The sequence below is a fragment of the Mytilus californianus genome, unplaced genomic scaffold (genome assembly GCF_021869535.1).
Source record: "Mytilus californianus isolate M0D057914Y unplaced genomic scaffold, xbMytCali1.0.p SCAF_3, whole genome shotgun sequence".
NCBI lineage: Eukaryota > Metazoa > Mollusca > Bivalvia > Mytilida > Mytilidae > Mytilus > Mytilus californianus.
The window spans coordinates 71,443,375-71,461,685 of NW_026262679.1; the positions used below are offsets into that span (position 1 = coordinate 71,443,375).

The 18,311-nt window shown below is 32.2% G+C and overlaps 1 protein-coding gene across 1 annotated transcript in view; it reads left to right on the forward strand.

Annotated features, from left to right (window-relative positions):
- LOC127734995 (zinc finger and BTB domain-containing protein 24-like) overlaps nt 1–18,311 on the forward strand; it is a 36,719-nt gene that overhangs the window by 9,027 nt on the left and 9,381 nt on the right. The window contains exons 4-6 of the mRNA XM_052245054.1: nt 4,735–4,788; nt 8,394–8,645; nt 17,433–17,555. Of these exons, the coding sequence (XP_052101014.1) occupies nt 4,735–4,788; nt 8,394–8,645; nt 17,433–17,555 (429 nt within the window). The remainder of the gene's footprint in view (nt 1–4,734; nt 4,789–8,393; nt 8,646–17,432; nt 17,556–18,311) is intronic.

Here is an 18,311-nt window from a genome sequence, read left to right on the forward strand (position 1 = left end):
ACTAGCTGTGTCCTTTCAAAATATATACAAATAGTCCTGTTGACCAAACAGAATGGCAATAGAAATTCTGTAAAAAAAGATGTAAGAAAAAAAAATTATGGTTTATGAGACATTCTCCAAACTGTTGGAAATACACTAAACTCCTTCTGGCAGATCAGAAAATAAGCAAATTAAAAAGAGAAGTTGTCTCAATAGATCCAAACAATCATGACAACACCAAAAAGGTTTTATTTATTAAGATTGGTTAAGGCTAGAGTGATGCTCAGGCAGATGAATGGACAGGCAAACAACAGTATACAATAATAATTGTTGAGAGACCTATATAAAACTGGTCATTTTAGGCCCTTGATTTGTAATTGTCGTGCCATTACAAAGGCAATTCTTAGGTTTTACAGCATTAACGATTGTTTAAAAGTTTGTTATTAGGTCAGTTCAAGAACGGGGATGTACTGAGTAATATTGCCAGATCTCATTCCTTGGAGATTATTGGGCCCGCCACCTCAGTCATGTTCTATTTAGAAACTTTTGCTTGGTTAAAATGTTAAAATTTCTGTTTACTGTGGATTCATTATTATTTGTGGTAAACCGATTTTTCATGGATTTTGTTGGTAAAGGTGAACCACAAATTAAAATTTTCTGCAAAGTTCAAATTTTCGATAGGCTTGTATGTAGACTTTTACAAAGCTACAGAATCAAATATTTATGAATACATAATTTTTCCTCGATCCACAAAAATTGGTACCCTGACAAAAATGACGAATCCACTGTAGGTCAGCTAGTGGGGAACCACTAATAGTTAATCAATTATATTTAATGTGTAGTTGTATGAGCATTATCTGATATGGCTCAGCCATCTCTTACTATGAAATTTTTGTTAAAGGTCAATATAAGGGAAAGTCAATGATATTTGGTATACACTAGTATCAGCATTGGTAACTCTCATTTCCAAGGAGATTATTTGGTCCTGCACCTTTTGTCATAGTTCATTGACTTTGAATATTTTGTATAGTTCTGAATATGAGCAGTAGTTTCTTTGGTAAATACTTCATACTTGATGAAAATGCTGAATTTTGACAAAATGTTTTATTGTTCTGAATGTCATCCAGTGCTCACCCCATGACATAACTCATGTCACAACTTTATATTGACATATTGTATTCTTCAAAAAATTGTCTATGTGGCACAAGTTGGAGTTTTCCTTAATTTTTTTATATGCCTCATAATCTTCAGTTTTGTAGAGCCTGCGACTTTTGTAACAAAAGCGAGACATAGCAATCCTACATTCCGTCAGCGGCGGCGGCATCCACAAATATTCACTCTGTGGTTAAAGTTTTTGAAATTTTAAAATAACTTTCTTAAACTATCCTGGATTTGTACCAAACTTGGACAGAAGCTTGATTATGATCATAAGATAGTATCCAGAAGTAAATTTTGTAAAAAAAAAATCCTGTTTATCCATATTTTACTTATAAATGGACTTAGTTTTTCTGCCAGTTAACATTACATTCACTCTGTGGTTAAAGTTTTAAAAATTTTAATAACTTTCTTAAACTGTCCTGGATTTGTACCAAACTTGGACAGAAGCTTGTTTATGATCATAAGATAGTATCCAGAAGTAAATTTTGTAAAAAAAAAATTCCTGTTTATCTGTATTTTACTTATAAATGGACAAAGTTTTTCTGCCAGTTAACATTACATTCACTCTGTGGTTAAAGTTTTAAAAATTTTAATAACTTTCTTAAACTGTCCTGGATTTGTACCAAACTTGGACAGAAGCTTGTTTATGATCATAAGATAGTATCCAGAAGTAAATTTTGTAAAAAAAAAATTCCTGTTTATCCGTATTTTACTTATAAATGGACAAAGTTTTTCTGCCAGTTAACATTACATTCACTCTGTGGTTAAAGTTTTAAAAATTTTAATAACTTTCTTAAACTGTCCTGGATTTGTACCAAACTTGGACAGAAGCTTGTTTATGATCATAAGATAGTATCCAGAAGTAAATTTTGTAAAAAAAAAATTCCTGTTTATCCGTATTTTACTTATAAATAGACAAAGTTTTTCTGCCAGTTAACATTACATTCACTCTGTGGTTAAAGTTTTAAAAATTTTAATAACTTTCTTAAACTGTCCTGGATTTGTACCAAACTTGGACAGCAGCTTGTTTATGATCAGAAGCTTTGTAAAAATTTATTTCCTGTTTTTCCGTATATAACTTATAAATGGACTTAGTTTTTATACGACCGCAAAAAATTTTGCGGTCATATATTGGTATCATGTCGTCGTCGTCCGAAGACATTTGATTTCCAGACAATAACTTAAGTATATGTAAATAGAAATCTATGAAATTTAAACACAAGGTTTATAACCACTAAAGGAAGGTTGGGATTGATTTTGGGGGTTATGGTCCTAACAGTTTAGGAATAAGGGGCCAAAAAGGGGCCCAAATAAGTTTCCAGACAATAACTTGTGGAAAGGTGTATGGATCTCTCTGAAATTAGACCACAAGTTTCCATACCACAAAGGGATGGTTAGGATTGGCATTAGGGGGTAATGGCTCAAACCGTTTAGGAATAAGGGGCAAAAAAGGGAGACAAACAAGGGTTTCCTGGAAAATGGACAAAAACTTAAAAGTACAATGTTATGTTTGGATTACCTCCCTTACACTGATTTAAAATTATGTATAAAGAAATGTTGTATTGTCTTGAGGTGATTAGCTGTCAATTTATTTTTAGAAGTTACTATTAAAAATGCTGATTAAGGAATATTAATTTTAGCCATGATTATGTATGTCATTTTCTATTTTAAGACTTTTATGATGTATTTAAATGGGTAATTATGGTTGCAAACTCCATTGGAAATTTTAATTGAGATTATGACCATATCTGGAGGGAAAGTTGTTTTTTTTTTAAAAGGGGCGGGAGGGGGGGGGGGGGGGGGGGGGGGGGGGGGGGAAGTGAAAAAAAATTGGGGGGGGGGGGGGGGGCACAATTTTTTCTCATTTCAGATTTCAGAAATTTTTTTTTGGGGGGGGGGGGGGGTCATTTCGCAACAGCAAAGTGTATTGTGTATATAAATTCAAATCATATAACCAATTCTAAGTTCTTTGACTACAGTAATTCTGTGTCAGAAACCTATTATGTGTCAAATATTTAATTACAATCCAAATTCAGACCTGTATCAAGTGCGAATGTTGTGTCCATTTTTTGCCCCAACTGTTCGGGGTTGGACCTCTGCGGTCTTATCCAGTTGCGCTCAGCGAAGCAATTTATTTTTCCAGTTAACATTATATACAGTCTGCAGTTAAAGTTTTTAAAACATTTATTAGATTCAAACTTGGACAGAAGTAGATATAAGAAGATGTGGTATGAGTGCCAATGAGACAACTCTCCATCCAAGTTAAAATTTGTAAAAGTAAACCATTATAGGTCAAAGTACAGTCTTCAACGTGGAGCCTTGGCTCACACCGAACAGCAAGCTATATAGGGCCCCAAAAATGACTAGTGTAAAACCATTCAAACGGGAAAACCAACGGTCTTATCTATATAAAAAACGAGAAACACTTATGAACCGCATCAACATACGACAACTACTGAACATCAGATTCCTGACTTAGGACAGGTGCAACAAATGCAGTGGGTTTAAACGTTTTAATAGGTACCAACCATCACCCTTATCTAAAACAATAGTGTAACATCACAACATAGAACGACACACTATAAAATATTAATTGAAATGGCTTAACTCAATCAAAAGACATATTAACACAAGTGAACATACACTGAACAAATAAATTTGATCGATGATACAATGTAAATTAATACAAAATCAATAAAATAAGGGGTGAATAAATAAAGGCAACAGTAGTATACCGCTGTTAGATGTTAAACAATTTAAAAAAAACAACAACAGCCTTGAACAATAAGCCGCCAAATACAACAATATACACAGGTAAATGAAAATAATTTTGTTGTAAGGTATACAGTTTAAATGGAGAACGGAAATATTTTTTACAAAATAAATAATTTTGTTGTTCATAGTACGAGAAGTGAAAATTTATAGTCATACCAAACACTTATCAAAGCTGTATATAGACGAGATATAACCCTGAATAAATAATCATTAAATAACAAAAAAGCATTACAAATAGTATCAACAGGTCAAATTAACAAGAAAGTACGATTTGAGAGTACTCGCAGTTACTGACAGCTAGTTATAGCCAAAAAATTAATAATAAAAAATCATGCATCAGAGACTAAAATCAACTAAAACACATCCCAGGGATTTAGTATTTTAACGTCATGGACAGTCAAAGAAGACATGCATGACTTGTGCAATGCCAAAAATAAATGTATAGACAGGCAGTAGGATAGTTAGGAGTTAACCTCTTTATAGAAAAAAATTAACATGGATGTTTATACATCCCGTTTGAAAAGAATACAAATTTAGTTATGTTTTAATTTGCTGATGACAAAATTGATATTTGTGCCAATGTAAACTTCTTATATAAGAAGCTTCTTATTTCATTAACTGTAAATCTATTATGTGCATTCCCCTATCACACTGAAAACATAGACAACAGCAAAAGTAGGCGAGACACTGGGTTCCGCGGAACTCTTATGAATTTTTATGATTTTCAACAATATGTCAGAAAAAAAGTTTGAAAACACTTTTAAGAGTCAAAGATCAGGCATTCATTATATATTTAATATATGTTTTATACTTTCCCTGCAGGCAGACCGAGAAAATCAGCATCAAATGAAGTTGTCATTCTTATTCAATCCTCAGGTATTTATAAAAAGTTATTACAGTATTATAAACCTGATAAAGAGATACTAAATGAAAACAGTTATGTGTGTGATCAAAGACAACTGAGGACAGTACAGGTTATTGTTTCGAAAAGAAATGTGAATAAAAGTTGATTTGAGGATAAAAAAATTCTTGTATACAGTATTGAAAGGCAAAAATTTTAGTAACAGTTTTCAAGTCTCAATCATACAGCATAAAAATAAGTACAGCAAGAATCTTGTTTTGAGAAATAAAGTAACATATTTTAATAAACTATAGATTAAGAAATATTGATAGTGTAAATAAATCTTATATCAATTAAACAAAAGTTTCAGTGTGCAAAAGCATGACTTTCTTACAAATTATTCTTACATGTAGGGTACCGTAAATTGGGAAATTTTGGTGTCGGGATATTTTGGCGGTTTTCTCTCGAAAGGCATGTGTTTTATTTTGGTGTGTATAATTTTGGTGCTTCGTCCAATTGATATGTTTAATTTTGGAACAACAGTAGTGAGCAAGCTCATTCATATTTGCCTTTATTTACCTGTTTATTGACAAAATATCATTGAATTTCTCAAACTAGAAACACGACAAAGTTAACTTATTGAAGGAATTGGAAACAGATGCAATTGCAAATAAATCCGTATATCGTGGTTCAAAGCTAAAAGAAAATATGAAATAAATCTTAAACATTGAAATCACTTCTTAAAAAGATTATTTATTTTTTACAAATATCATATGAAATAATGTTTAATTATCTCTATTGCAGTACATGTTAATCTATTGACGATCAAGGATTTAAATTTTAATCCTTATGCCTCTGGCAGTATATGTTAATTAATTGAAGATAAAGAATTACAAGGAGTTTAAATGTTCTAATTACCAATAACACAAAAAGTTTAAATATTCTAATTGGTGTCTTCCTCCTATTCCCACTTTTTAAAAATACTATTCCTTCTATTCCCACATGCAAATAACAATAGATGTTTTGATAAATAATTTGTTTTTATAACAATCAAGGTTAATTAGAATTTCACCTAAGATTTACCTGTATTTTTTTTTTAAACATAACATATTTGGTACACTGTTTATGTATAATACCTAGTTTATTTCTTTTTTCGTCAAAGATATATTTAAAAATAAAGAATAATTATGATAAATAGATTGGAGTAAGATTTATTTTAAAATTTTTGAATTTATAACCTTAAAGAATTGTCTGCTGTACAAATAAATCATGATATAAAATAAAATTATAACCAAGTATAATCTTAAGATGTGGAACAAAAGTATACTCTAAAAATATAATTACTTGGACCAATAATCAAAGATGTAAAATAATGGGTGAAAACTGTTAACTTTACTTCAAAGCATGAGCAATCAGATTTGATTAATTTTAATTGACTGAGTTAGAGTTTGGTGATGCAGCCTCCCACCTTGTTCACGTGGAATAGATTGATAAACTTTAATAGACTTGTATACAGTGTATGTGCTAGAATGTGTGATTTGATTTAGTGCTGTTGTATAATTTGTGTTATATTATGCTTGCTTGAATCTACAGTTGAATTTGTGTTATAAAAGAAATTATATATTTTAATTATATATTTTAATTTCTTTCATATTTATTTTGTTTAAAAAAAAACAGAATTCATACAATGCAAAAATAACTTATTACCTGTCCTAATAAAAAAAAACACTGGTCAATTAACAGTTGATTAAAAAATGTTTGTACAGTATAATCCTTTGTTTGCACAAGTTTTCCCCCTATTCCCACATGAAATATTAACTTTTCTTACCAGATTTATAAAAAGTGGGAATAGAGGGAATGAACCTTCTAATTACCAATAACGGCGTCTAATCAGCAATAGCCTGGCATATTTATGACGTGTGAATAAAAATGCATGTTGTGTTTTCTTAACAATTTCAGAAAATTGACAATTTTGTATAAATTATATTGTGTTGTCAAATTATACCAGGTATTTATTTGCAGATTTGGCAATATATAGAATTGTAGGAAATAAACAGAAGATATAAAAACATAAAACATTTTCCCCAACAATTAACGTTACGATATTGTAGTACCGGTACACGATTATGGCGTTTTAATTTTTAGTGATTGCTTTATTTTCGTGTGTTTATTTTTGGCACTTTCATTGGAGGCACCAAATAAACCAAAATAAAACTACAACCAAAATAACCCAATTTATGGTATTTATTAATTTTAGAAACCTTAATTATATATGTTTTCTGGTTATGTGCAGATTATAAATTTTCACCTCTATTTGACTACTTTTCAACCAATGTCCAGAAATTTTTTATGTCAACTTTTGTTTGTGATTTCATCAAGAAAAGGAAGAGTTAAATTTTTGCTTGTGGTTAATAATTGTTGCCATTTTGAAAGTATTTCAATTACTTTTTCTATGTTAAACAAGGAAATTTTTTTATCAGGAGGGAATTTTAAGTGATTTTTTTTTTTTCATCAGTGAACAAAGCATAAATTAGACTTATGGAAAATAACCTGATATATATATATATATAACTATATGTATATCATAGGGAAATAAGATATTAGATATGTATTTTTTTTTCAATAGTCAGATGCATGCTCTTGTTATCATAGATATAGGAAAGATTGCTAATTTATGTACTTGTTACTTAAGTATAATGGAAAATTACCATTGCAAATAAAATTGAAATTATATTTCTTACACAAAAAAAACAAAATTTTGAAACTTAAGATGTTGATGGTACTGAAATTGTTCTCAGTGATAATCATGCACCATATAAAGCTGTACAGTTGAAATTGTCATAAAAATATGGTAATTATTGTGGGGTAAAAAAAAAGATTTGAATCAAAAGTCAAGAACTTTGAAAAAAGTTTAAGTCAGTGTAAATTGTTTCTGGTTGTTAGGCATTATATTATGATGTACGTACCATTTTTCTTATCTGGGGTATAATATTTAATATCAGATTAAACACACATTACCAACTACTGTAGGTAGATTAATTTTTATTGGTAGTGTACTAATTTTCATGGATTTTGTGGGTAAACCATGAATTTCAGCATGTTAAGTGTACAACCAGATTAAAAAATGTTCCATGTAATCAAGTCTCCAGGAAGAAATAATTATTCCCTTATCCATGAAAATTGGTGCCATAAAAAAATGAATCCTAAGAAGAATAATTCCAGATTACAATAAAAATACCAGAGAAATAAGAAAAAACAGAGCTTTCTTTTCCTTTTGTTTATTTTCAAATTATTTAATGTTCAAGTTTTTGATCTGTTGATCTTGTAAATATTCTGTGTTTTTTTATCACAGAAATTATATTTGCAGAGAAGCTTTAAAATATCTATATTGTCTATCCTATATTGTCATATTATACATGGTCAATCCTCTAATAATTTATTCCATTAAGGGATTTTTTGTTGGTGTGTTATTTATCTGGCTTCTTCACATTTGTCATAACATGAATTAGTTACTTAATTGACAATAAATTTGGTAAATCAGTGTGTGCAGTAAATACATACTGATAAAAAAACAACATTAGTTTTAAGAAAAAAGGGAAAAGTTATTAAAAGATAGCTTGTCTACAATACAATGTTTCAGGTTTAGGCAATTCAACAAGTCAGATTGTGCCATTAGAGTCTCTAAATGAAACTGTGCAACAGACTATTTCAACAGCTATAGCCAATCAGGAAGCCAAAAGTAATGCTAAAAAAGACGAAGAGATAACAGAATCCAAAAGTAGTGAGAACCAGGATCAAACTGAAGAGCAAGTGGTAAAGAGAAGGGAAAGGATCAGAGGTGTAGGAAAAGATTTCAAGTGTGAAAGTTGTTGTAAGACCTTTTCTTCCAAAGGTAGCTATATACATTTGTACATGATATACATGAGAAAGTATTCTGAGAACTAACATCATGTAGGTGATGACTGCAGATCAGTATTTCTTGGCAAAAATGATATATCAACCGGTTTTGAAATTGCATCAACAGCATATTTGTCACTAACATGGTTCAACAGGTCCAGGGCTCCACATTACCACGGACAAGAAGAATCACCATATTAGTAAAAATTCCATAATGTAAAACATAAACTTTCAAGACTTACATATGCCTAAAAAATATTGATCATACAAAATCTAAATTCATTGATTGAACATGCTGGCTGATGGAAGCTTTCATATCAAAGATGATAAATCTCAAGAAATCTGGGTAGCAGGACTTTAACTTTGATCCATTTTTTTAACAGAAATCTTACTCAAAATACTAGTAAAAGACTTATTATACCAGAAATTTGTATCCCTTTTTTTTTTTTATCAAATTCAAAGTTTTATTTAAAGTCGATATTCAGTAAACTACATAAACAACTAGAACACACCCGCAACATTTGTCGCGGGTCCGTGATTGAATTGAAGTACCTACGCCTTATTTTTAGCTTGGATTTTTAGTAATTGTATTGTCATCTGATAAAGTCATGCTGATTATAAGGTGCACAAGTTTCTCTGCTTTCAAAATCTTTCTGTTTGAACCTGTTCTTACTACAACAGGAAACTACATGTGATATATACTATTTGTATCGGTATCTGATTTGACACGGGACTTATTAATTATTGGTAATATTAATTATGTGGAAAACAAAAGGGCCTGGAATGGTGTAATTTTTAATCAATACACCGTACCAATTTCCTATATTAGTTATTTATAAAGTTGGAATTCTTTGATTCATCTTTTTTACGTCATGCCAGCTAACAAATTGGATCTCATTATTTTAGTAGTATAGATGAGCTCTAGTTAACTTTCAAAATCAACTTATTTAGATACATTTTACCAGGTATAATAATAATAATAATAATAATAATAATCTTTATTTCAAGAGGGTATGCTCAATTAGAACAAACACTATTCTCCCTTGAGGCCCTCACATTCCACTCACAATGCATCACACAATTTCTTCATAACAAAGATAAACATAAGAAAACATAATCAAAATTGATACATAATCATTTAAATAATTCCTGGATTTTCAAGTAAAAACTTAAAGCAGTTTGTTTTAAAAGTATTTATTTTGACATGTGTCTTAGTGCTTCTGGTAGTTTATTCCATAAAGTTGGGCCAGAACATGAAAAAGATCTTCTAAATGTGTTTGTTCTTGCCTTTGGTATATTAAGTAATTGGGTAGTATTTGATCTAAGTTGCATTCCATTTTTATTTCTAACATAGGAGATTTTGTTAGACAAATATTCTGGGACAGATCCATATAAACATTTATGAACATATAAGGCCTTGTGGTAAATTACACGATCAGTAAATCGAAGCCATGATAACTTTTTAAACATTGTATTAGATGGGGTATCATAAGGAAGTTCAAGAATAATTCTAGCTGCTCGTTTTTGAAGTTTATCTAATCTATTTGTATTTTGGTCACTGGTGTTTCCCCAAATTGTACAACAGTAATCCAAAATAGGGAGAATATAACCATTAAAGTATAACTTTCGTGTTTCCAGGGGGAGGGATTTCTTTATCCTAGACAAAAGATTTAGCCTGGTACTGATTTTTGTGCACAAAGTGTCAATTTGGGCTGTCCACTCAAGATTTTCATCAATAAAAACCCCTAGGAGTTTTTCGCCATTAACATCTCTAATGTGGGAGTTACCAACAGTTACCAACTTATAATTAATTGCTTACACTTGTACTAATGCATATTGCTTGGAAATACTGTTATATGTATTTTTTTCGTGATTTTTTTTTTTCATGAATTTCATGGTAAGGATATTTTTCACAAAATTAAATACATGCGAATACAAATGCAGCAGAAATGGATGTAAAACCTTTGAATAATTTTTCCCTGTGATCCATACAGAAAATCAATTAAGGACAAAAGGTAACAAATAATGACCCAAGCCAAATCTGTCAGTTTTATTGTGCAACTCCAACTTAATCTGAGAAAAATCTCTATCTAACGGACAACTGTTTTGATGATTGGATAATTTTTGTTTGTTTTGTAAACAATATCACTGACCTGTTCTTTATTAGTTTATATTTGATTTGACAAATAAAGACTTGATTAATGAAAATTTAAATATTTTATGAACATATCTACTAATACAAAGTTTTTTAAACACAAATAGGTATTAACTGATAGTTAGATTTCAAATGTCAAAGTTCACTTATACACACATGCATATGAATGAAATACTAAATTTTTCTCACCCCCAAGGGTGACTGGGGTATCGAAGTATGGTCACCATTGGTCTTCCCCCAACCGGCAGTAAAACCCATGCTTACGTGGGGCGTCCGTTTGGCTGTGTGGGATCTACAAATTTGCAGCCACGTCCCGTCAGAATGGGGTCGTTAAATCCGATGCCTTGTGTAAAGAGAGTGCCACACTCTTTGCACGTTAAGAACCCTTGCAACAACTCTTTGAGGGGTCCGTAGGTGACCTGTTGCAAGGCTAAATTTCTGGCCCTATCCAATACACCCTCATTTCCCGTGGGAGTCTAAATTTCTCCGACCTTAATCCCGGACGCCCCTATTAAAGAACCTACATATTGTGTTTATTGTTAATTTGTTCTCGTCCTGAATATGCATGAAATATTTGCCACTGGACGATAAGCAACCAACAATCAATCAATCAATCTAAATTTTTCTCACTATTATAATTAACATTATTAAAATTGAGAATGGAAATGGGGCATGTGTCAAAGAGACAACAACCCGACCAAAGAGCAGACAACAGACGAAGACCACCAATGGGTCTTCAACGCAGTGAGAAAATCCCGCACCCGGAGGTGGTCCTCAGCTGGCCCCTTAATAAAATTGTGTACTATTTCAGTGAAAATGGACGTCACACTAAACTCCAAAACATATAAATGAACTAAAATTATAAAACATACAAGACTGACAAAGGCCAGAGGCTCCTGACTTGGGACAGGTGCAAAAATGCGGCTGGGTTAAACATGTGAGATCTCAACCCTCCCCTATACCTCTAGCCAATGTAGAATAAAGAAACACATTGCAATACGCTCAGTAAAAATTCAGTTCAAAAGAAGTCCGATGTCAGAGTAGGTAACAAAAGAAACTAAGCTAAATGACAATGATACATAAATAAACAAAGGACTACTAGCAGTTACTGACATGCCAGCTCCAGACCTCAATTAAACTGATTGAAAGATTATGTCTTCATCATATGAAAATCAAGTACAATCCCTCCCATTAGAGAGGGGTTTAGTATCATACCATCATAAAATATATGAGAAGAACATAACCCATATCATGCCAACACTTGGTTTTAGAATAAATGTGTTTATTTCCGACGCAAAGACCCTATAAGTGAATCAATATTTATACCAAAATATGCAATCCTTAATGACTTGACAACAGTATAATGTAGTACAGTGCAGGGCTTCCAAAATTATTTTTAGCCAGCCGGACATTTTTATATATTATCCCGATTTTAATCCCTTTAGACTAAATAAATAAAAGGCAATTATGGTAATCAGTTGCCGAGTTGGCCATCCCAATGATTGACATTAAAAAAAAACGATATTAAACTTTCTTTGATTCAAATTCGAAGTTCTGACGTAAACTGTTAAATTGGCAGTGCATCATTCGAAGTGTGCAACATCAGCCTACTTATATCTGCTTAGACTCTTTATTTGTGCAAAATAACGTTGTCAAAAACTTTACTTTCGTTTTTATACGACCGCAAAAAAATTTTTGTGGTCGTATATTGGTATGGCGTCGTCGTTGTCGTCTGGCGTTGTCCGGCGTCGTCCGAAGACACATTGGTTTTCGCACTCTAACTTTAGTTTAAGTGAATGGATCTCTATGAAATTTTACCACAAGGTTCAATACCACAAAAGGAAGGTTGGGATTGATTTTGAGGGTTATGGTACCAACAGTAAAGGAATTAGGGGCCAAAAAGGGGCCAAAAATAAGCATTTTTGTAACTTCCAGACATAACTTGTGTGTTAGTGTATGGATCTCTCTGACATTGTACCACAAGGTTCCATATCACAAAAGGAAAGCTGGGATTGATTTTGGGGGTAATTGCCTCTAAATTTTAGGAATTAGGGGCCAAAAAAGGGGCAAAAAACAAGCATTTTTCTAGTTTCATGACAATAACTTGTGTGTAAGTGTATGGATCTTTCTGAAATTGTACTACAAGGTTCCATATCACAAAGGGAAAGCTGGGTTTGAGTTTGGGGGTAATTGCCTTAAATGTTTAGGAATTTGGGGCCAAAAAGGGGCCAAAAAACACCTTTTTCTAGTTTCCAGACAATAACTTGTGTTCAAGTGTATGGATCTCTCTGAAATTGTACTGCAAGGTACCATACCACAAAGGGAAGGCTGGGATTGAGTTTGGGGGTGATGAATCATAAGGGGGTTCAAAAAATTTGGGGGGGGGATTTTTTTTTTTTCCTGTTTTTTTCTTGTTATTTCTGATTTATATTTAAAAGCAAATAATAATGATATGGTAGGAGATACACACCAAACAGGATGTTTAAATTATTATATAATAAGTATTGTGCAATAGCAAGAAATTTTCAATTGCACAGTATTGCACAATAGCAAGAAATCTTCAATTGCACAGTATTGCGCAATAGCAAGAAATCTTCAATTGCACAGTATTGCGCAATAGCAAGAAATATCCAATAGCACAATATTGCGCAATAGCAAGAAATTGTCAATTGTACAGTATTGCGCAATAGCAAGAAATATTTAATTGCACAGTATTGTGCAAAAGAAGATACTTCATATAAATTGCTTATTTCTTGACCAATTTCAATGGGGTTTTATTCTTGAATTCTTGGGGTTCTTTAATATGCTGAATCTAACCGTGTATTTAGTTTTTGGATTTTGGGCCCCGTTTTTAAATTGGTCCACATTGAGGTCCAAAGGGTCCAAAATTAAACTTTGTTTGATTTCATCAAAAATTGAATTATTGGGGTTCTTTGATATGCCGAATCTAACCGTGTATTTAGATTCTTAATTTTTGGTTCCGTTTTCAAATTGGTCTACATTAAGGTCCAAAGGGTCCAAAATTAAACTTAGTTTGATTTTAACAAAAATTGAATTCTTAGGGTTCTTTGATATGCTGAATCTAAACATGTATTTAGATTTTTGATTATGGGCCCAGTTTTCAAGTTGGTCAAAATCGGGGTCCAAAATTAAACTTGTTTGATTTCAACAAAAATTGAATACATGGGGTTCTTTGATATGCTGAATCTAACCATGTATTTAGATTTTGGATATTGGACCATAATAGGTGAATATCCAATTTAAAATTTTTAAGTTCTTAGACCACATTCATTCTGTGTCAGAAACCTATGCTGTGTCAAATATTTAATCACAATCCATATGCAAAGCTGTATCAAGCTTGAATGTTGTGTCCATACTTGCCCCAACTGTTCAGGGTTCGACCTCTGCGGTCGTATCAAGCTGCGCCCTGCGGAGCATTTTATTAAATCTTAACCGGATGTTATCTTGACAAAGGTAAAACATAGACCAGAGACGGATATGTAAATTCCGTGTACGTTTGCAAAGTATGAATGAGTGCAAGTAGCTCTTTCTACGTTATTTCTTCAAGAAAATATTCGAAATAAACATGAGATAAAGGTATCAATGACAATTTAAGCATTTTTTGAAGAAATAAGGATGCATAATTAAATTTCACACCTGCGCACATGCGCACACGTGTACTAGTTCAAACAGAGACATTTCTCTGGTTCAAACAACGTGGTTATGACGATTTTTCATTTTCAACTTTTTAATTTTTTCATCAAATCATATTTGTAAAAGTATTTCTGATAATTTAAATCTTTTTAATTAAATTAATTAGATGCAAACCACGAAATGTAAGAAAATAACTTTGAATAGACAGATCAATGTCCGGTTCAAAATAGTTTACCTGTCACCTGAACAGGTAAATTTCAGCTGTTCGACAACTAATTAGCCTTGATTAAAATGAGAAGGTATTAAAGTAGGGGTTGTTTTGATAGTACTTAATGATCATGTCACTTTTATGACCGGAAATGTGTGGCTGTTAAAGGCAAAAGGTTGGGTCAAAAAGATCGCGAAATATGTTAAAATGACCGTCTCTTAAGCCTTGAAAACTAAAAAGTAGATGTCCGTTTCATGCTTTGCCCAGCCGGACTTTTACCGGACATTATACAAATGTCCGGAATATATGACCGTTTTGGAAGCCTTGGTACAGTGTAATAATTTTTCAGTAATACAGAGATTTCTTTCGTTGAAATCAAATACGTTGTTACATACACAGGCGAATCGAACAAGTTGAGATATATAAACACCATAATATGGTGACAAGGGAACGTCACCATCTAAAAATGGATAATTAACAATAGGAAATGAAAAATCATCTCTTTTATCATAAATAAGCTTCCCGTTAAAAGATAAAGATATCAAGATTCAGGAAAGGGCAGTGTTCATTGTTAGTATTAGCTTTATATAAGTCAGTTCGGCAGGATAAATCTCTTTAGTGTACATACTGAAGTCGTCATTATTGAGATAAAATTGAGAATGGAAATTGGGAATGTGTCAAAGAGACAACAACCCAACCATAGAGCAGACAACAGCCGAGGGCCACCAATGGGTCTTCAATGCAGCGAGAAACTTCCGCACCCGAAGGCGTCCTTCAGCTTGCCCCTAAACAAATATGTATACTAGTTCAGTGATAATGGACGTCATACTAAACTCCAAATTATACACAGGAAACTAAAATTAGAAATGATACAAAACTAACAAAGGCCAGAGGCTCCTGACTTGGGACAGGCGCAAAAATGCGGTGGGGTTAAACATCTAAATATCTAAAAGTGTTATTAAATTTTTGAATCAGATGTTGTTTCGATGGGACATTGCTGATTTTAGTCATAAATTGTAACTCATAACAATACAGAAACAGGTCGGCAATAAGTGGTGCACTGTTAGTCCCCATGGGAATTCCGATAACCTGACGATATACGGAATCTCCATAGCGAACAAAAATGTTATCTAGTAAAAATTCAAGGGCAGTTATAGTATCAAAGCAGGTCCAATTGACATAGTTCTTTTGTTTGTTGTTACTAAAAAATGACCTAAAAGAGTTTGAACATATATATTCGCATTCCGACTTTTTAAATGCCCATTTAATAAGGTGTGTGATTTTTTTCTTAATAAGATTATGAGGCAACGTGGTTTATAGGGTAGAAAAATCAAAACTTTGAACAGATTCGAAATCACCAATATAAGCATGTAATTTATCAAGTACTTCCAACGAATTTTTGACACTCCAAAAGTAATTAATTCCACTATTTTTAAAGGCCTTATTTGAACAATTTATTACCAGGTTTTTGATTGTACCAAGTGTACTAGTTAGTAGAATAGATAGTTTAGTAGTGGAACAATGGCTTGAAGACGAAATAAATCTATATTTGTAAGGAGTTTTGTGCAGCTTCAGAAGCCAGTACATAGTTGGAACTTTCATTGTGTTTGGTTCTGCTTGTAAAGAGGTAGCTAAAAGTTTGTTTGTTACAGATGTCGTTTTCTGAAAATGGAGTCAGTTGGAATGTTGGTGAATTCGTGATTTCCTTTTGTAGAACATCAATGTAAACAAACAATAATGATATTGTTAGCAGCCTTATAGGCTATCTATTCTTGTTCACTAAATACAGAAAGGCTGTTATTTATATTTTGATATTTTTGGCAATACTGCGGAATTAAATACACACCAATTCAACTGCAATACCAATTTCGCGAGTTTTTGGAAGTAGGGGGTATAATGGTTTCTGGTCCATCCATTAGTCTGTCCCATATCATGTTAGAGTTTTTGGAAGTAGAGGGTATAATGGTTTCTGGTCCATCCATTAGTCTGTCCTATATCATGTTAGAGTTTTTGGAAGTAGAGGGTATAATGGTTTCTGGTCCATCCATTAGTCTGTCCTATATCATGTTAGAGTTTTTGGAAGTAGGGGGTATAATGGTTTCTGGTCCATCCATTAGTCTGTCCTATATCATGTTAGAGTTTTTGGAAGTAGGGGGTATAATGGTTTCTGGTCCATCCATTAGTCTGTCCCATATCATGTTAGAGTTTTTGGAAGTAGAGGGTATAATGGTTTCTGGTCCATCCATTAGTCTGTCCTATATCATGTTAGAGTTTTTGGAAGTAGGGGGTATAATGGTTTCTGGTCCATCCATTAGTCTGTCCTATATCATGTTAGAGTTTTTGGAAGTAGGGGGTATAATGGTTTCTGGTCCATCCATTAGTCTGTCCCATATCATGTTAGAGTTTTTGGAAGTAGAGGGTATAATGGTTTCTGGTCCATCCATTAGTCTGTCCCATATCATGTTAGAGTTTTTGGTTACAGTAGTTTGCCATGTAGTTGTGGTCACATCAACTTGGAACTTGGTACATATGTTTATTATGGTGTGAAATTTTATGCTGAATTATGAGTTTGATCACAATTTCATGGTTCACTGACAAAAGAAATGAGGTAGTGAGAAATTATGTACATTCTCAGGTTAATTTTTTTTAGCTAAGGTAGTTTATCATGAAGTTTTAGTGGCATCAACTTGAAAATTAGTATCATTGTGAAGTGGAATTTAAAGTTTACAATTTCTTGACCTTATTTTATTTTATTTCATTTCTAGGAAATCTGAAAACTCATGAAAAAATCCATGAAGATGAAAAACCATTTAAATGTGATTTTAATGGATGTGGGAAAGCCTTTAGAAGTAATGAAAGTTTGAGAAGACACAGATTATCACATATGGGTTTGTTTCTATGAATATTATAAATCAATAATGGTCATGCAAATAAATAGGGATTTCTCATTATCCATTTTAAGTTGTAATTACATTTACTTTTGAAAACTGAACATATTCATTGTTTGTTTGTGATATACATATATGTCTTAATATGTGACAACTTTACAACAGATGTTCTCCATTGGATAATCTGTGATAACACACAGCTAATACCATAATTTATATATACTTCTCAAATTTAGCCTAACAATGTTAGATCTGCAAAGGAGTAGGTTCGATAAGGCCCTAACATGGCCCCTAATTCTAGCTACAATTTCAAATTAGGATTTATTGACCAATATCATAATGAATCATAGCCAATACTGTGACTAGATAGAAAATATGTCTTTTTGTTGAAAATATCGAACTTGGGTTCTATTCATGACATTACAAATACCACTCATTGATTTTTCACGAAAATTCAATGAAAAGGGGTAAATTTCCATTGATTTTTTTTTACAGGAAACATAGAGCACATGCGTCAACAAAAAAAGATCTTTTCACATAATGTTTGTTATAACACTTCCCATATCTGACTTGAATATTTAGTTTGTTGATGCCTGTGCTCTATGTTTCCTAGGCCCTAATTTGGTTGAAATCCATACCATTTTATTTTGGCCTATTTTGGATGTAAAAACCAATGCTTTGAAATAAAAACTTGGACAAAAATAAGTTCTATTTAACTTCCTCAAATGTCTTTTTCATTAGCTTAGAACATTTTTT